This window comes from Cotesia glomerata, linkage group LG7 (assembly GCF_020080835.1).
Source record: "Cotesia glomerata isolate CgM1 linkage group LG7, MPM_Cglom_v2.3, whole genome shotgun sequence".
Classification (NCBI taxonomy): domain Eukaryota; kingdom Metazoa; phylum Arthropoda; class Insecta; order Hymenoptera; family Braconidae; genus Cotesia; species Cotesia glomerata.
In genome coordinates this window covers 19,459,581-19,480,117 of record NC_058164.1, presented here as the reverse complement: position 1 = coordinate 19,480,117, position 20,537 = coordinate 19,459,581, and the positions used below count along the sequence as shown (strand labels likewise).

General features: G+C 28.4%; 7 protein-coding genes across 7 annotated transcripts; 4 read left to right on the top strand and 3 right to left on the bottom strand.

Moving 5' to 3' along the window:
• Window positions 1-177: 177 nt before the first annotated feature.
• Window positions 178-4,421, top strand: LOC123269206 (proteasome subunit beta type-4). Its single transcript, XM_044734799.1, has 5 exons — window positions 178-406; window positions 725-931; window positions 2,802-2,948; window positions 3,935-4,133; window positions 4,209-4,421. Exons 1-5 carry the CDS (start codon window positions 276-278, stop codon window positions 4,320-4,322), a joined length of 798 nt encoding a protein of 265 aa, XP_044590734.1. The 5' UTR covers window positions 178-275; the 3' UTR covers window positions 4,323-4,421.
• Window positions 4,422-5,284: 863 nt separating this feature from the next.
• LOC123269196 (methionine aminopeptidase 1D, mitochondrial) lies at window positions 5,285-7,007 on the bottom strand. The gene is made up of 6 exons (XM_044734789.1): window positions 6,861-7,007; window positions 6,519-6,791; window positions 6,255-6,446; window positions 5,879-6,029; window positions 5,699-5,809; window positions 5,285-5,631 (listed from the first exon to the last, which is right to left on the bottom strand). The coding sequence occupies exons 1-6, from the start codon at window positions 6,927-6,929 to the stop codon at window positions 5,441-5,443; spliced, it is 987 nt and encodes a 328-aa protein (XP_044590724.1). The 5' UTR covers window positions 6,930-7,007; the 3' UTR covers window positions 5,285-5,440.
• Window positions 7,008-9,031: 2,024 nt separating this feature from the next.
• LOC123269238 (histone H2B-like) lies at window positions 9,032-20,417 on the bottom strand. Its single transcript, XM_044734839.1, has 2 exons — window positions 20,408-20,417; window positions 9,032-9,474 (listed from the first exon to the last, which is right to left on the bottom strand). The coding sequence occupies exon 2, from the start codon at window positions 9,453-9,455 to the stop codon at window positions 9,081-9,083; it is 375 nt and encodes a 124-aa protein (XP_044590774.1). The 5' UTR covers window positions 9,456-9,474; window positions 20,408-20,417; the 3' UTR covers window positions 9,032-9,080.
• Window positions 9,791-10,283, top strand: LOC123269232 (histone H2A). The gene has a single exon (XM_044734834.1). The coding sequence runs from the start codon at window positions 9,864-9,866 to the stop codon at window positions 10,239-10,241; it is 378 nt and encodes a 125-aa protein (XP_044590769.1). The 5' UTR covers window positions 9,791-9,863; the 3' UTR covers window positions 10,242-10,283.
• Window positions 13,770-14,270, bottom strand: LOC123269226 (histone H3). The gene has a single exon (XM_044734827.1). It carries the CDS (start codon window positions 14,225-14,227, stop codon window positions 13,817-13,819), a length of 411 nt encoding a protein of 136 aa, XP_044590762.1. The 5' UTR covers window positions 14,228-14,270; the 3' UTR covers window positions 13,770-13,816.
• Window positions 14,545-14,963, top strand: LOC123269243 (histone H4). Its single transcript, XM_044734845.1, has one exon. The coding sequence runs from the start codon at window positions 14,606-14,608 to the stop codon at window positions 14,915-14,917; it is 312 nt and encodes a 103-aa protein (XP_044590780.1). The 5' UTR covers window positions 14,545-14,605; the 3' UTR covers window positions 14,918-14,963.
• Window positions 17,296-20,268, top strand: LOC123269192 (cyclin-dependent kinase 9-like). The gene is made up of 7 exons (XM_044734779.1): window positions 17,296-17,779; window positions 17,876-17,960; window positions 18,038-18,128; window positions 19,002-19,165; window positions 19,288-19,523; window positions 19,635-19,782; window positions 19,840-20,268. Exons 1-7 carry the CDS (start codon window positions 17,661-17,663, stop codon window positions 20,116-20,118), a joined length of 1,122 nt encoding a protein of 373 aa, XP_044590714.1. The 5' UTR covers window positions 17,296-17,660; the 3' UTR covers window positions 20,119-20,268.
• Window positions 20,418-20,537: the final 120 nt, after the last annotated feature.

The window sequence follows — 20,537 nt, the reverse complement described above, 5'->3', positions numbered from 1 at the left end:
TTCGTGTTATCATCAAATATATATTTCCACTGAATTATCGGCGATTGGTAAGTCTCTATATTTTAATTATAAACTAAAGTATAATAAATCTCACACCAGATGGGAGCATAACAACATCAATTGGCTTCGTGCCACCATGATGAATTTAGATCGATAAAAATTCACCTTTACGATTATTTTCCAGTCTTGTGTTTGTTTCACTCCGTTTCACAGTCTGTTCAGCGCTCAGTCGGTATATTCCGTAATTCTATCTATATCAAGTAAAACTAACAAACATGGCAGCATTTCAAAAAAGTGATATGTTTTCTCCAGCACCTTTTTGGCATAATGGACCAGCTCCAGGAGCTATTTACAACTTTCCTGGTAGATTTATCAATGCTGAACTTAGTGGCATTCAAAGATCACAGTAAGTTTTTATATTATTCTGTAAAAAAACAAGTTATAGTTTGCGTTCAAAAGTGCATGTCATGTCTTTGTCAATTTACATTTTACACTTTAAAAATTCTTTTAATAGTTATTTTTTATTTACTATATTATTTTATTTAACATAATCTGAATTTTATTATTTGTTAAAATTAATAATTCATCCTTTTTCTTTTTAGTTAAGTAAAAACTAATTTATAACCTCGAATTTCATTCAGAGTATATTACAACCAATGAACTAGATATAGTAAAAATTAACTAATATATTTTTATTTTGACTAATATGAATATTTATTCCTAGATCTCCAGTAACAACTGGTACTTCAGTTGTTGGTATACAATTTAAAGATGGTGTAATGATTGCCGCCGATATTCTTGCATCTTATGGATCATTGGCAAGATACAGAAGCGTTAAAAGAGTAATGAAAGTCAATGCTAACATTGTACTAGGTGCCGGAGGTGATTACGCTGATTTTCAGTATATTGAAAATATTATTAAACAAAAAATGTAAGTTTACTTAATCGTGGTATTTTTTTAAAGATTTTTTAACTGATGCTAACACTTGACAATTTAGATAGAAACTCCCGAAAAAATAATTATTTATTCCAAAATTTTTGTAACATTTACATGTCACTGAAATTAGCAGACATCTGACAATTTTTGGAATTTTTATAACCAATCAATTATTACAAAAAAGAATATTTTTAAAAATTCGCATTTGGAATTTTTTTTTATTTCTACATGTGGAATTTTTTTGCTAAATTTTTTTCATTATAATTTAATTGTTATAAAAATCAAAAAAATTGTTAAATGTTTGTTAAATTCAGTATCATGAATTTACAATCATCTAAAAATTTTTAGAAAAAAAAAATTATTAAGAATTATTACAATTTTTTGGAAATATATTCTTGGTACTAGATTATTTGATTAAAAAAAAAAAAAAACAAAAATATTCAGATGTTTCCTGATTTCAGTGATATAGAAATTTTATTATTGATCATTTTAATATTTTTTCTTTATACCTCGGTCGAAAGTACGCATCTTTTGCACCTATTCCGATGCAGAAAGTTAAAGATTCGTGCATTGGTAAAGCTACACATTCGCTCTCTATAACAGTGGGAGCATAAAATGCTTTCGTTACCGCGACTGACATTAGTCATTTGTTACTAACTATGTTTTGTTTACGCTGATCATTTACGATTGATGGTACAATACAACTTGGTTATATTTCTTTATTTCTTCTACTTACATGAAATATTTTATGTATAAATGGAGATATAAATAAAGATATAACTGCCGTAAGAGTGAGTAGATCATCCGATGTAACTTATAACCAGGTTGTACTGTACTAAGATTCAGTTTGACAGTGACGTGTGTAAAATGGATCAACTTTATTTAATTAATGAATTATTTAGAAAAATGTATGCAGTAACAACTATTTAATTTAATTTTTATTAATTATTGTTAATTTTCAGATATGCTCGTTTTTTTTTTTTTTAATTTTAACCAAGAATAATCTTTATTATGTTTGTTGAATTCAAGAAATTTCAGTTTTATTTAATCTAAAAATTTTTCAAAAAAAATGTTTGTTAATTATTTTTTATTTGATTTTACATTAGTTTTTTTTTATTTGATGCCTGCCCCCCCCCCCACCCCCCCCGACCAGCAGCACTCGCTTTGCTCGTGCCGCAAATGTCGGGGGCAGGCATCAATTTTTTTTCGATGCAGTACATTATAGTATATTACACACCTGTGACAAGAAAATGAGAAATGTCTCAGAACACATATATGTTGCCCGAGGCGAAGCCGAGGTCGACATATATGTGGTCTGAGATATTTATTATTTTCCTGCCATAGGTTTGTATACTATTTTTCTGTCCGACAGAGGCGGAAAGCGGCAATTTCGTTTAGCGCAGCGGGCCGAAAGTTGCCACTTTCCGCCTGGAGGGCAGAAAAATATTTTACGTACCTTCGACCGGCTATAAAGAAAAATAGTATACGCTACACGGGCAGAAGTTTGAGAGCTCTGAACTGCGCGCCGTGATGCCCTCGGCTGCGCTTCGGGCATCATGGCGCGCAGTGCAAAAATCTCAAACTTTCTTCCCTAATAGTGTAATATACTATATTTTAAACAAAAACAAAATTTTATTTTACCATTTTTTTTTTTTAATTTTATAATATATCAGTGCAATAATTTTAATAGCTTTATCTCTGATTTTACTACCAAAATTTAAAAATAATATTACCCGAACAAGTATGTTTCATAATATTTTCCATACATTTTTGAACATTTTTCGTAAGCTTTTATTAATTTTGTTGAATTAGCACCATCAATGATTAAGAAAAATATTTAAACATTATTTTTACCTATCTGCAGCCTGGAAGAAAATTGTTTAGACGATGGATTTACACTCAAACCAAAATCTCTTCACTGCTGGTTGACTCGTGTATTGTATAATCAAAGATCCAAATTTAATCCTCTCTGGAATAACTTCATCATTGCTGGAATTGAAGATGGAAAACCGTAAGATGAAAATAATATACATTATATTAAACGCTATTTAAGCTAGTTTGATCGTCGCATTCCGAGGTCAAATTAATAGATATTTTTTTTTTCTTTTTTGCAAAAGATCACTCGAAAAATAGTATAAAATATAAAATTATTTCTAATCAGAATTTAATTAGTTACATTAAATTCATAATTATGGTCAAATAATTATAATAATATAACTATTAACCCTTCGTTGGTCGCGCTATGAGCGAATCGCCGCCTAACAACTACTCAACCTATAGAGACTCGCTATAGTGCGAGCGAGAAACTAAAAAAAGCGCGACCAACGAAGGGTAAAATATTAACTGACAAGTACTGGGCTGTCACAAAACAATAACAACTGTTATAGGTTATGTAAGGTCGGTACTTAAAACAGTTGCTCACGGTGTTCATTTATTGTTTAAATTTGCAAATATCACTTCAAGATATTAAATCTGCTATAATTTACGTGAACTTTCAATGTATGTTTAATAACAATTTATTTTAATGCAAAAAAACTTTATGATTATATTTCAATTTCAAATTTGCCGCGCACCGAGAAGTCGCGACAAACAACAAAGATAGAAACCAATTTTTGATATTAAAAAATTAATTAAATTAAAACTATGTGGTAAATCGTTATCAAATTTTGATCGAATATGTATGAAACATTGTTCTATCTATTGGAAAGTTTTTTTTATTGGGTCAAGTTGGCCGATTTTTTATAAATCCTCCATTTCCGGAATTATTGAACAAGGACACTCATAAAAGACCATGTATTTTTACAAAACATTAATTAATTATATCTCTTAAACGGTGTGGTAAAAAAATCTGATTTTTTTTTTTATAGATGTATTAAATCATAATCTTTCGAATGAATATAAAAAAATATGGGGTCAAGTTGAAGTCATTTGGAGCCCAAAATACCTTAACTCATATAATCATATCAATCTATAAATCTAATTCATTAACTGTTACAGGTTCATGGGAACTGTAGATAAACTAGGTACAGCTTATGTTGATCCAGTTATTGCAACTGGTTATGGTTCCTACATGGCTACACCATTACTTCGCAAAGCCTGGGAAGCTAACAAAGAAATGACTGAAGAAGAAGCTGCTGCATTACTTCATAAATGCATGGAAGTACTTTACATGAGAGACGCTCGATCATTCCCTAAAGTAAGTAATGCTTTCAAATTTTTGTTCGATTGACTTTTAATATTTAATTAAAAATTTTTTTTTTTTTTTTATTAGTATGAACTGGGCATTATCACAAAAGAAAGAGGTGTTGAAATAAGAGGACCAATTGATAATAAAGGTTTCTGGGAAGTTGCTACGATGGATAAACCAATAGAATATGAATCTTAATTCTACTTCTTTTTTATACAGTATATGTTATTAATCTTTCTCATCAAGTTTGATTCATTTTCAATACAAATTAAATAAAAAGTTGTTTCAACAATTAAATGAGATATCGTCCAATAACTTTGCTTTTAATTATAAAATCATAAATTTTCAAAATAACCGTTTTTGTAAAATGGTTGTGTTGAAACGGTCCGTGAATTATTAATTTTGCTATATCGTTTTATGTGTTTCTTTCGAATGATTATGTTTTCGATAAAGATAATTTTTTACTAATGAGTTGCTTTTCAAAAAAATGTAAACCTAAAAAAAAGTTACATATTGTAACGTTTTAGATTTTCCAGTACAAGATTTTAATATTTTTAAATTCCAATTTGGCCTCGTTAGGGTGTCGATAGACCCTAGGTGGGTCTGTTGCTCAGCTCTCTCTTAAATTTTAAAGTCTTTATCGGGTTTGAATGAATCAAGAATATCGATTCCGATTAATAAGATATATTATAAGAAAAACTTTGACAAGATAGATAGAGTCAGTCCATTTCCGGACATAAGTCCGGGGCCGAAGATGTTCATTGGCTGACTTACTCAGGCTGTTTTGGATTCGCATCTAGAGTACAAAGGAATTATAATAAATAATAAAATTGACTTTACATCTCAGGTTACCCTAAAAAAGTCGCCAGAGTTCAGCTCTCACGATGTTTAGGCTGGAGCCCGACGACTCTTTTATCACAAGCGATTTTTGTTACTTCGCTAATGATAAATTTTATTCATCACCAACGAAGCAGATAAAATTTTTGAATAAAAAATTTAATTAAATATTATAAATTCAACGGGAACGTTACAATAACATTTTAAAGAATCTTAAAACTTTGAACTGCCCAAATATTCCGAGGTGTTTTAAAAATTCGATAGACATCTAAACTACCTAATAATTTAAAAATTCTCTAGAACTTAAAAAAAAAATCTTAGCCTATATGTTTGAAAACAAATTGTATACATTGTTTATTTAAATATTTTAATACTTAAAAAAATTAAAATCAACATTGTTATTTCTAAAGGTAGCAGTCGTCGACAATTCAACTGTCTTTACATTTTTACATACATAACATAATTAAATTTATATGTATCTACAATGTAAGTATCTCACAACCATCTTCGGTTATCAAAATGGTATGCTCAAACTGCACTGTTCTAGCAAAATCAACCATCACTGCGGTCCATGAGTCTTCAAGAATAGCAATATCTTTTTTACCTTGAGTTAGTAGAGGTTCTATTGTAAATGTCATTCCAGGTGCCATTTTACCGGGAAAATCATTTGCTGTCATTAGAAAAAAATATTATTTTTAATTAAGAAAGTAATTAACAGTTAAACAATATTTACTTACCGAAATGATATATATCTGGAGGCCCGTGGAAATAAGTCCCGATTCCATGACCACAAAATGATGGGACAACTGTAAAACCATTTTCATTCGCTAACTTTTCAATAGTAGCCCCTGAAAAATAATTGATAAAATTAATATTTCCATAAATGATGCTATAAATAATTTAGTGATGTATGTTACCAATAGTTCTGAAATCTTCACTAGGTTTACAAATATTAATGGCAGCATCAAGACAGTTTTTCGTGGTATCAATTAATTTCTTAGCATGACTGTCGATTTCTCCAACTGCAAACATTGTTGAACAATCGCCATGGTATCCGTTTAGAAATACCTATGATAGAGAACAACTTAAGTATTAAAATATTACTGAAATTAAAAGATCTCTAATAATTTTTAGAATTTTATTTAAAAAATAAATGAGTACTAAAGACGTATAAAAAAAATTGTATTCATAGTTATTCTCTCAATTTCAACCTGTGCAATTTCTAAAACTTCTTTTTTATAATAATTTCGGTAATGCTCAATGTTTTAATAATTAATAGACAAATTTTCATACCGTAATATCAACATTAAGAATATCACCATTTCGCAGTGGCCTATTATCAGGAATTCCATGGCACGCAACATTATTTACGCTTGTGCAAATCGATTTTGGAAAACGTAAATAATTTAGAGGACTTGGGTAAGCTCCATTTGATATAATCATTTCAAATACGGCATCATCTAGAAATTCTGTTGTTACTCCTTCCTGAATGACATTAAATTTTGATAATTTAATATGTAATGATTATTTTGAAAGTCATAAAATAAAAAATTGTACCTTAATTAAGGGTCCAACACTATTGAGAATCTTTCTAGCTAGTGCACAGGTTTGTCTCATGCATTCAATTTGTTGGTTATTTTTTATTTCAACATACTCCATATCAACATGCTCTGGCATACCATAAGAAGATGAGGCATATTTTGGTAATCTAATATGTTTTGGAATTTTTTTTTTCTTCATAGATACTTCTTGAGGTAAAACAATTTCATATTTTCCGAATTCATTATCAATTATTATCGGCTTGTAAACAGTTTTCTTAAAGGGATTTATCTGAAAAAAAAAAAAAAAAATTATTTACAAATACAATAATTCATAAAATATGGATTGAATATATGGTACCTTTTCAAGAACTCCTTTGAAAAAATTTCTAATCGGAGGCCTATTAAACATTAGCGTTTTTTTTAACATCTTTATTTTTTTTTTCTCAAGTAAACATTAGCGTAAAAGAACAAATTTATATATTTTCAGGTAAGAGAAGTAAAAAAATTTATTATTTAAACCCGATGAATTATTTACTCTCTTCTTTTTATTTTATTGATATATTATCTTATAATTACGAATATTAAGATTTTCAAAAATTTCAGTTAATATTTATTTTAAAAATGTCATATTGTTTTTGTGAAATAATAAATATAATAAGAAGTTTTAGAAATTGACTAGTGCTACCATCTTTTGATAGTAAGTTACAATGAATCATTTATTTTTATTATTTAGGAATTTGTTTATTTTGAAGAATAATATTGTACCTATTTATACAATTTTTAAAAAAGCATAAAAAATTCCTCTTGCTTATGTAAATTTAAATTAATCTCACTCTTAATAAGCGTTGCAGTTTTTTCATTCGCATACACATCAAACATTCATTCAAAGACAATGGCTTTAAAAATGATTTCAACAATAAGTACTTAACAATTAAAAAGAAAAAACTCATCATATTATTCTTTATACATGTAGATATGTAAAATATTATAAATATAACTCTGAATGTTATAAAACAAAAAAAAAACGATCCATAACAAGTTTATCAAACTAGCATGGACTCGTCCATCATTCATTGTCATTATTCAAATAACAAAATTTATTTATGGTGCTAAATTAGTTTCTCTATATAAAATTTTATTGCTTGTTTAGATTCCGAGCAGTCATCAATAATATCTATCCAAAATGGATTCTGAAACTGCTAGCTTGGTGATGTTATCTATAGCAATTATGGAGTCATAAGCACAAAAAATGTGTTAACATTTTTGATTTTCCTTTATTCCATTGTATTTTCAAAGTATAAGTAATCTAACTTAAAAGCTATTAAACTTAAAAACATTATTAATAAAGCAAATGCAGCAATATCAATTTTATATCCTCTTATATGTAGAAATAGCAGTTTCTCTTAAAAACAAGATTATTATTTATAAAATGTACATAAGACCAGTAATATTATATGCATGTCCAATCTGGAGTAATACCGGCAAAACAAACTATAATCGAATACAAATTGTACAAAACAAATGTTTACGAATAATATTAAATGCCGAACCAGGTATATCAAAAGTTAAGTTAAGTAAAAAACTAAAAGTTCCAAAACTAGATCAATTAATTCTTGAACAAGCAACCGATTTCTATAAGAATAAACTAAATCAATATGAAATTTTAAAAGATGTCTGTAAAAACACTAGTTCTAATCCTTGGGCTAAATACAAATTACCTCAACAGCTATTAATTAATAGTCATAGAAATCTACCAATAAAAAATGTAAATATTGTAAATAGATGTAAAATAAACACAGTTTATAAGAAGTATAGAGTCAAGTTGTCCATAATACAACGAAACCTAAATAGGGCTTTTTACCCACTTTTTTCTAAGAAGTCAAAAATATCAAATAAATACACATTGTTAATTTTAATATAAATAAAGATCTAAAATAAGTTAAGTCCTAATGTTGGGCCAAGAATTATGAATTAAAAATTTATAAGCTGATTATAATTGAAAAATGTAATTAGAAATAAATATTAACATTCAATAAAAAAATTTTTAGACAAAAAAAAAAGCTATAAAAAAATTACTATGATTACAATCATTATTATTAATAGACTTAACCAAATAACTAAATTCTGTATATTTAAAATTAGATATTGAAATGGAGTTTATTTGTATACTATACCATTAACATTATATCTTTCGAAGAACATTTAATGAGTTACTTCTACGAAACAAATATAATGAAAAATAATATTTCTATGTATGATTATTTCCATAGTACGTATAATGTTAAAATGCAGCATTAATTTTAAGTATTGAAATAAGGAAAGGAAAGCGTTTGATATCAGCTATAGTTGATTAAAAAATTCAATCTCATTTGAATTCATCTCTTAGCTGACAGTTTCTACAGATTCCGCTAGTCTAGTGATTATTGAAAAAAGTTCACACTAAATAATCGCATTCAAAGTAGGTAAATTGTAATAGATAATTACGATATATCAACATGAAAATATTTTACGTGTAAAAAAATTGGTGGCCCTGAAAAGGGCCGTTTGAATGATTTAAGTTTGGTCGAGATAAGGTAATTTACTTAGAGCTGGTGTATTTAGTGACAGCTTTAGTTCCTTCACTGACGGCGTGCTTGGCCAATTCACCGGGTAACAGAAGACGAACAGCAGTTTGAATTTCCCGGGAGGTGATGGTGGAACGCTTGTTGTAGTGAGCTAATCGTGAAGCCTCAGCAGCGATACGTTCGAAGATATCGTTGACGAAGCTGTTCATGATGCTCATGGCCTTGGAGGAGACACCAGTGTCAGGATGGACCTGCTTCAACACTTTGTAGATGTAGATAGCGTAACTTTCCTTCCTCTTCTTCTTACGATTTTTCTTGTCGGACTTGGTGATGTTTTTCTGGGCTTTACCAGATTTTTTCACGGCTTTTCCACTTGCTTTTGGCGGCATAATGATAACAGGTCAGACGATTATTAAATTAAGTCACAATAATTATACCAGTCTCTGGTACTTGGAGCGCAACTGTGCTTTGCGAGTTAATGACTTTCCTTATAACAGAGAAAAACAGGAGGTTGGACATCTGTAGAACGTAACTGCGACGAAGTGGGGATAAGCATATACAATTCTATTCGTCCGTGTGCTCCGACGAATAATAATAACAATAAAAACACCCATCGGAGTCAGCGGGCCAATGAGATTATAGCTATCGCTCCCCACTTTTTTCCACGCCGCTCAATCTCACGCATCCTCCTATCGAAAACCTTTATAACCGTTGGTACATTAAATTCTTTTACAAATCTCACTAGAGTTCGCTCTGATCATTTAGTATCGTTCAGTTTTACCTTTAACTTATTAAACATGTCTGGTCGTGGAAAAGGAGGCAAAGTAAAGGGAAAGTCAAAGACTCGTTCAAGTCGTGCTGGTCTTCAGTTCCCGGTGGGACGTATTCATCGTATGTTGCGTAAAGGCAATTACGCAGAACGTGTCGGTGCTGGTGCCCCAGTTTACCTCGCTGCCGTTATGGAATACTTGGCTGCCGAAGTCTTGGAGTTGGCTGGTAACGCAGCTCGTGACAACAAAAAAACCAGGATCATCCCACGTCATCTCCAATTAGCCATCCGTAACGATGAAGAGTTGAACAAACTTCTCTCTGGAGTCACCATCGCCCAAGGAGGTGTCCTACCCAACATCCAGGCTGTTCTTTTGCCCAAGAAGACCGAAAAAAGCAGCTCATAAATTGATAACTCTATTCTATAAAACAAAACGGCCCTTTTCAGGGCCACCAAATTTTTCAATACGTTGAAGCTTCTAGTTAAATCAACTAATAATTATAAGTTAAAGATGATTAAATTGATACCCATTTGATAATTAGTAATAATGCATATTTTAATCACTAAAAAAATCTAATTTAATATTGTAAATTGCACATTCGTATTACGGAGACACATTTCAATATTAATCAGCATATCAAAGTGCCATGAACATTACAATACAATGGTATCATTCTTTTATTTGTCTAATCTACATAATTTCATCTTCGTAGATAATTCTAATCATCGTAACAATACTTATGATAATCTTGTACATATAGTAAATTGTACAAAACTTTTGTGTGAAACTGGCACATTAATTTATATTGAGGAATCATCAAATATGTTTCAAGTGATTATAATGATCATGAAAAATTATTTTAAATAAATGAATAAATTTTTAACTAATAAAAAAATTAACATATCTCTACTCCTAATGTCGATCAATAACACTCGTTTTACTATTTATATAATACATAACCTCAAAATAATATAACACAAATAAGTATATATATATATATATATATAATTATTTACGGTAGCAATAGTAATTAATTACAGTAATAATAGTTCAAATAATATTAAACAATATTCGATTTATTAAAATTATAAGGTTAATTTTCTCATAACTAACATGTTATTCGATTATTAACTTTTCAAGTTTTTTTATTGACATATTATCAATAGCTTTCTAATGTTAATGTAATTACAATAAATTATCATAGAAATTTGTTTTATGAATCAATTAATACATAAATATTTGCATGCAACCTTTTATAATTTATAAATTAATAGATGTATTTTGATGAAAATAAATATATTAATCTGTAAAAGCAAAAAATCCTCGCTATAACCTCATTGGAATATTCTTAAATTTGAATAACATTGAACATTTTGATATGAATAATTTATAATTTAGTGTAAAATAATTATTTTTTATTAAATTATTTGATTCGTCAACAATTTTCGATAACTTGTATTTCGTTAATTATTATAAATGCATTATAATAACCATGTTGTAAAAAGAAATTTTTATGTTATTTAAGAAAGGATTTAATTTTAAATTTATGTTGCAATAATTTAATGTGACTAATTCAATTTTTGCAGAGAGATACGATGATTATGATGTGTACATGGAACTATTGTTAACCTAAAATTTTTGTTTTGTATTGATGCCACATATTTTAAAATTTGAATACTTCATGCATTTATTAATCAATATGAAAGAATGCAATTGTTAAATTTTCTAAATAAATTAACATAATTCTAATATAAACAATTATTGATTAACAATCTTTATTGATGCTAATCATTATAAATTTTTTTTTGTCGAATGTTGGATTTCAATAATCTGAGAGTTATAACTCTAGCTATAGCTTACACAGACAACACGTTTTAATACTTGAAAAATAATTATGGCTGGCAATTTCTGCAGATCTGACACAGCAGACACTTCTGAATACTCCAAAAAAGTAGAATTTCAAAAGTATTTGAATAAATCTGAAATTTATATGTTATTTATTAAACCATTTTAAACTTATATTAATTTTGGCAGATATTTTATTCGCTCACAAAAATCCGACAGATAGCTCAACCTTTCGTATATTCACAAATATAGATATGTAAATACATGGAGTGATCATATACTGGTAAATATGAGCATCTATTGGGGCTTTTACCTTACATTATTTACAATAAAAAGCTATGAGGTAGTCAGTGTTTGACTTTAAATGGAGTATTATCATTACTCCATTTTCCTACATCATTTAATATATCAAGTTTTTTTATATTGATATTATAAAATTTATGTGTTTGTTTAAATATATCATCTATGTTTAATTGTTCTCAAATTTTTAAACTTGAAGTCCAGGTTCAGCTTGACTTATTAGTCTTAGATTTTTATTTGCGCTATTCTTATTTTATTTATTGGCAATAAACAAATAATTTTCAGCACTTATACTACCTAAAAATTGTAGAAACATATGGAAGGATCTTTATAGATTTAGGTATTATATCAAAGTTGTAATTCATTCATGACAATAGAACCCGGTTGCTTGCAGCTGCTGCTAGCTACCTGCCCTCGAGCGTTCTGGAGTGCCCGAGTCCTTTGTTAATTGTCGAATAACTCGAAAAGTATTTGTCGGATTCATTTAGAATTTTCAGAGAATATTTTGGATATTATACTTATAGAAAATGCAAAAAAAAAAACATTTTTGGAAAATTCTGACTATCCTTAACCGCTTAATTTATTCGATTTTCATACTTCCAACACTTAAATATTTAACCTACTGCGACCGGGCTTGGCTAGTCTCTATATCTTGTTCAGTGGACGGTATAGCAAATTTATTAGACAAAATTTCGGGTTTGCTAAAATATGTGCTGTCTGCTTGAAGCTATGGCCTTCGTTCAATAATTTTGAAAGAGAGAATCTTTCAAAGTTAGAATCAGTTTGTTACAATTTTTATTTGATTAATATTCGTTATATAATTTCAGATTATTGTCACTTTAAATTGAACAGGAATATAAGATTACCAATAGTTAATGCTTTCAATAGACCGCTGACTCGTTTGTAGATGATGACTATAGATGGTAAATGATAGTAAGGAGCATGGGTAATAGTATTAAAATAATTTAAGGAGGTTCGAGCGGATCTAATGTAAAAAATAATTTCCAACTTTGAGCTTTGAAATTAAGTATACGTATAAATAAATACGTCATTTATCTAATCCCAAAATTTTAAAAAGATTCACCATTTAGTTACTTAGATATTAAATTTTAAAAACCACATATTTTATCTCCTTATACACGAGCTCTTATAGCGGACAAACTTTTGTCGAGATTTTAATTATTTTTTTCAATATTAACCTCCCAATTTTAATGGATAAAAAACTATACACAAGATACTTGGATTACTGCAAAATATAAAAACAATTTAATAATAATACATTACCGATATAATTGTTTAAATATTTAAAGTCAAATTTTATGTTTGTAACTCGTTTATCGTCAGCCATTTATTCGAATAAAGATTTGACATCGCGTCAACAGCTGAGAAAAAAGAAAAGGATAAAAATATAGTTACAGAGAGAGAAATGTTTATCTCACATACTCATCCACGTCTCAGTTATGGGTATAATCAAGCGCCCTATTGCCAAATCTATTTATTCCGGCAAGTAATAAATACCAGTTATTTTATTACTTTACTTCATTAAATAAATAAAAATCATTAATTATTAAATTGTTCAAATTATTTTAAATCAAAATAAAGAATTTTGACAAATATTGGGAAGACTAAAATTAAAAAAAAATTTCAACACTATTTTGACTCATTAGTTACACTAGAAATTCTTTAAATACCTATTACATAGACAAACATGAATGAAAACATCAATTATTTTAAATTCTCATTCGTTAATTAAAAACTTCGATTTTCTTCGTATGAAAAAATTTGTGGCCCTGAAAAGGGCCGTTTATTTTTGAGGATTTAAAGAGGTGAATGATTTAGGCACGTTCTCCACGGATACGGCGAGCTAATTGAATATCTTTGGGCATGATGGTGACACGTTTAGCGTGGATGGCGCAAAGGTTAGTATCTTCAAAGAGACCAACAAGGTAAGCCTCGCTAGCTTCCTGGAGGGCCATAACTGCAGAGCTCTGGAATCGCAGATCGGTCTTAAAGTCTTGAGCGATTTCACGGACGAGACGTTGGAATGGTAATTTACGGATCAACAACTCCGTACTTTTCTGGTAACGACGGATTTCACGAAGAGCTACGGTACCAGGACGGTAACGATGGGGCTTCTTAACTCCTCCAGTTGCTGGCGCGCTCTTACGGGCGGCTTTGGTAGCAAGTTGTTTACGTGGAGCTTTACCACCGGTAGATTTACGCGCGGTTTGCTTGGTACGTGCCATAGCGACTTAGTTAGCAGTAAGTTAAACTTGTCACAAGGAGAGACAAACTCAGATTAACATTTCGGCTTCGAAATTTTCCTTTTTGTTAACTTTCAACCAGATGGCGCTACTGTCGTTACTCTTGGTGAGAGAACAATAAAATTCTAATGTTCCGATTGGCCCAAAGCAAAAGAGTGGGGATAACTCAGAGTTTCCATGGATCCAATTGGTTCGTATCGAGAAAGTGGGAGAATAAAGTGGGGGTTTATTTCTGATTGGTCTAAAATTAGTGGTGGGAGAAACGTTCACAAAACGGATAAAATAGCGCTCCAGAAAATGTTTGGTACTAAGTGTGGTTTATCCTTCGTGTAGTAAACTCTCAACGTATTTTGCACCATCATGACTGGCCGTGGTAAGGGAGGAAAAGGATTGGGTAAAGGAGGAGCTAAGCGTCATCGTAAAGTTCTTCGTGACAACATCCAAGGTATCACTAAGCCAGCTATCCGTCGTCTGGCCCGTCGTGGTGGAGTCAAACGTATCTCCGGATTGATCTACGAAGAAACTCGTGGTGTTCTCAAGGTCTTTCTTGAAAACGTCATCCGTGATGCCGTCACCTACACTGAACACGCCAAAAGGAAGACTGTCACTGCTATGGATGTCGTCTACGCATTAAAACGTCAAGGTCGCACTCTCTACGGTTTCGGAGGTTAAATTTTCAATCACTCGTCTCTTTAAAAACAAAACGGTCCTTTTCAGGGCCACCACATTTTTCATACGTATAAAATGATCGAGTGTTATAAGTGATTTATAAACCTTTAATACTGTATCTAACTATAAAATAGGAATAATTAAATTGTACCGTTTCTCCTATTTTTAGAAAACTCCGTGTCCTCGATAATTCATAGATAATAAATCTAAGTGATCTAATAGTTTAATTATGTTGACAACTTAATCCCTAAATGTTTCTACATTTACAAGACAATCGTATCACTAAATAATGTAGACTCCAATCTACAATAAACCACTAATATACCTTCAAATTGTCTAAAACCATAAATATAAAACCTAACAATAAAATGCAATAAAAATGTCAAAATCAATAAAAATTGAAGAATAATAATTTGTTGTAAGGTAAAAGCCCCAATATATGATCATGTACCAGTATATGATCACTCCATGTATTTGTATACCTATATTTGTGAATATAGATATACAAATACATGGAGTGATCATCTATTGGGGCTTTTACCTTAAATCACTCGATTCACGACATCTGACGGCTTAAACAGACAGTAGTTCCGATATGTATTACTCTTTTTTTTTTTTTTTTTTTATATTTTATTGATTCTTACTATTTTTCCAATTACATTTATCTATAATAATCAGCTTATAAATCTTTAATAATTCCTGGTCCATCATTGGGCTTTAACTTATTTTAGATTTCTATATAAATTAATGTTAACAATATGTATATGTATTTATTTGATATTTGTGACTACTTAGGGAAAAGTGGGTAAAAAACCCTATTTAGGTTTCGTTATGTTGTGGTTAACTTAATTCTACTTCTTATAAAACTTATTAAACTATGTTTATCTTACATCTATTTACAATATTTATATTTTTTATAGGCAGATTTCTATGATTATTAATTAATAGCTGTTGAGGTAGTTTGTGTTTAGCCCAAGGGTTGGGACTAGTGTTTTTACAGACATCCTTTAAAATTTCATGTTGATTTAATTTATTTTTATAAAAGTCGGTTGCTTGTTCGATAATTAATTGATCTAGTTTTGGAATTTTTAGTTTTTTGTGTAACTTAACATTTGATATGTATTACTCTTCAGAGTACAGACATGAGCCATAATGGGTAGTTTTTTTCTTTTTTATAGAATAGTTTTTACTTTGACTCAAAAAATACATATAGTATGATTGATAAATTTAAAATTTGCCTAAAAAATTAAGGAATGAAAGTACTTGAAGTAGTTGATGGCTTTGGTGACAATTGAATTTAATCATTAGCTCTTAAATATTTTGATGTGACAAATATCGGTGATTAATTAATACTGACGGTTTTCGAAAATGATTATAAATAAATCTAAAAAATGATAGTTATAAAAAAACATCTTAACATTAATGCATAGTATTGCAACCTGACTAGTGGAATTTTCATGTGTTTATCTATAATGGGCACAATAGCCAAAAAAAGTCCCCATTTGCGCATCTGCATTAACCCTAGACTGGTCACCCGTATAGCGTGACGCCGCATAACTACTCAAGATATAATTTAAATGATAATTTAGATCAATTTTTCGCCTGAGATAGCATTTAGTGATCTAATAAAACACATTTTTGGCTTTAAAAAATCTAATTTTTTTTTGAGGTATAAATTGCTATACCTAAACCCAAATGTTCATTGTTATATCGGGAATAAAGTAAAAGATCCAGTTATTGATACTAGCCTGGTTGTTTGACACTTTCAATTGTATTCTAATTAAAAAATTAACAAGTCTCAAAAAACCAATTATCTTAAATTTATAACTTAAAAATTATATTTATTAATTTATTAAAGTTAATTTTTTTTAATTAAAATAAAATTGCAAGTGTAAATAACTGGATCTTTTACCTTAAGAGATTTAAATTTCAAAGCAACAGAATGATTTTTTAGCTTCCTGAATTATTTTTTTCGAAAATTTAACTTAAATTTCAATTATTTGTAATTAATGATCTATTGGTCGGGCAAAGATCTACCAAAAAGGAAACTAACTTTTTCTAACTTCAAAATTTTTTCTACGAATAAGAGATAAAAATTTTTCAATTTTAATTTTCTTTGTTTACTTATAACTTGTTAAAATTTTCAACTAACTGTTTGAATATTGAAATTTTTCTGAATGGAATTTTTCAGAACTACATTTGATTAGAAAAAAAATTTCACATGTAAAAAATTTGAAAAACTATAAGTGCAATTTTTTAAATACATTTTTTAGTGTTAATTTAATTGAAAAAAAAAAAAAAAAAAATAAAAAAATTGCTTACTATCTGCTGAATACAGTATCATTTTGATTCAGCCAAACGTAAACGGAGTAGAACTGTCTAAACCATGTGGGCTACAAGCTACAAGTATAGATTCTGCTTCTATAGGTATACTATTGTCATAGATATTTCAAGTCTCAAGTTTACAGGTAGTTTCAGATAACCATATTGTGTTGAAATTTTGTTGTGTTATTATTTAAAAAATATTTTAAGTGTAAATTATTAGTTAGTTGTTATGAATAAAAAATTTTAATCGAACGTTGATTATTATTATAATTACTCTTGTATATATCTTAGGAGCGAATATTTTCACCATCGTAAATATTAACCTCAAAAAATTGAAAAATTTTTTTATTTTCAAAAGTACAAAAAATGATTTTATAATTGAGTAATCTAATTTTATTCTCTAATAAATTCATATTTGTCTATGAGTATGAATTATCTCAATAAATATGAAAAATATCAATATATTCAAGAATACGAGTCTTGCCTCAATACATCTTCTAACTATGAAAAAATCATTAAAATTGGACAGGGTACATATGGGTAAGTAATAACTAGTTTACTAAAAAAAATATTTAACTAAACTATTTTAGTTTTTACTGTTAATATTTATATTAACTAGATTTCAAATATTTTCAGAGAAGTATTTAAAGCGAGACATCGACAAAACAATAAATTTGTTGCAATGAAAAAAATATTAATGCACAACCTGGGAGACAATGGGGTCTGTTATTACTGCATTGATAATGTAAAAATTTAGATTGTAACAAAGCTTTTGAAACGATCACAAAATTTTTACAGTTTCCCATCAGTTCCTTGAGAGAAACGAAAATTTTAAGACTGCTCAAACATGAGAACATCATTAATTTAATTGAAATTTGTAAATCAAAAGGTATTATATAATATAAAATTTACTCTAAATAATTACTGTTGTATATCTGTTTTTGGGGCTTGGCTCAAATATAGAATCTTTATAATTATCATTTTGTTATTAATTTTTTTAAGTTTGATTTTTCTTTACATTATTATTAATTCCAATATTTTAAAATACCCCGACGATTAATGAGACTGAAATTATTAGGCACTTGACAATTTTTAGATTTTTCTTTAAAAATAAACTAGGTCTAGAAAATTATTTTAAAAAAATTACATTGATAATTTTTTAGAGCTTCTAAAGGTGGAATCTTTTAAATAATTTTTTTTCCCCTGTAATTTATTTATAAAAATATTCTTAAAATTATATATGTCTCTCAATTTCAGTATCTTGATAATTATTTTACTTAAAAAATTTTTTCAATAATTTATAAAATCCATTATTTATGTTTCAATCGATTTTCGTATGACAGATAGTTCTGTATTAATATATTTTGCATCATGTCAAATGTGTTTTTTATTTTATTCACTTTTTCTATTATTACACTTTCTAATATAATCGAAAAGCTTAAAATCAAAAAGAGACTTCTTCAAAATTTAATTGTCAAATTTTTTTTTTTAATTCGAGAAAGAACATTTATTTTTTATATATCTTTGAAAAGTTTGATAACAAAATATAACATTTAAAGTGGTTTTAAACTAAGTAGAAAAACTAAATATATATCTAGTTAGTACCAATCTTTGAATAAAAAAATATTTTCTTTGATTTTAAGCTCTCTGTTATTTCAAAATATTTTTCATTAAAAATGTATCAACTCATTTTAATTGTTAGTTTTATATAACAGAATTTCCTTTATTACTGTTTTACAAATTTATAAATTTTTGTTTATAGCAACAGATGGAAAATACCCTTCGACGTTTTACCTTATATTCGATTTCTGTGAGCATGATCTCAATGGCTTACTATCAAACAAGGCTGTCAAATTTAGTTTGCCCGAAATAAAAACATTTATTAAACAGTTATTAAGTGGTATTTATTACATTCACGTTAATAAAGTAAGTACAATTGATATATTTTTCATTAAAAATTTTCCATATCTATTAGCATCTCGAGATTTGCTTCTTAATAAACGTATTATCACAACACCGATATATTAAAAATAATAAATTAATTTCAGATATTACATAGAGATATAAAACCGTCCAATATACTCATTACAAAAAATGGAATTTTAAAAATAGCTGATTTCGGTTTGGCAAGACCATTTAGTGATAAAAAATCTGGAAACCTTGGTAAGGAGCAAGTAGTAACATTATGGTATAGAGCACCTGAACTACTTCTTGGAGATGAAAATTATGGACCGCCTATTGATCTATGGGCAATCGGATGTATAATGGCTGAAATGTGGAAACGGTAATATTTTAATTATTTTTTTTTATAATAATAAAAGTTATAATAAATTAGATAGATTATTCAACATAACTTAGTACATGAAAGTAAAGTTTTTTTTTAATTTGACATAAGGGTTCCAATAATGCGAGGTCAATCGGAACAGCATCAGCTTTTTTTAATAACAAATTTATGCGGTTCCATTACACCAAGTGTGTGGGAAGATGTAAAAGAGCTTAGGTTATTTAACACAATGCAACTACCTCAAAGGAAAAAACGAAGAGTAAGAATTTCAATATTATTGTCATTGAGTTGAACTAAATTGTAATTAACATTTCAGGTGAAAGACGAACTAAAAAATTACATCGACAACCCGTATGCATTAGATCTTATAGATAATCTTCTTACTATTGATCCGAATAAACGATTGGATGCAGATACATCTTTAAATCACGACTTTTTTTGGACAGATCCAATGCCATGTGATTTATCGAACAAATTGCTTCAACTTAATCACAGTATGTTTGAATACACTATGGCTTCTCAACGATTACAAAACAAAACTAATGTTCCTGTTGCGCCTCCGGTAAATAACGAATACCAAGATCGCATTTTCTAAATAACTTGTAATATAATTGACTGAAAGCATTAATGCATTTATATATTTTTTACAAAAAATTTTCTTCAATAAATAAGATAAATAAATTTAATGTTATTAACATTTTTATTTTGTAAATTCTCAAAAATAAACATCTTAAAAAATTATAAAGTAAGTTTTAATATTTTTGTCGAAAATACAGTTAAATTTGTGGATTAAATAATTTTTTTTCTTTTTTATTAGATATAAGTTATAACATTAAATGTAGCGAGTATATAACTTTTGTCAACCAAAATAATTAAAAAAATATGTTACGAAAACTCGTTTTCAAACTTAGTATTACCTAAATTAAAAAAATATTAATTTAATTAATCATTAAAAATGTTTGCTTATTTTAGCGGTATACAAATTTTAATTTTCATACTATAATATCGAACATT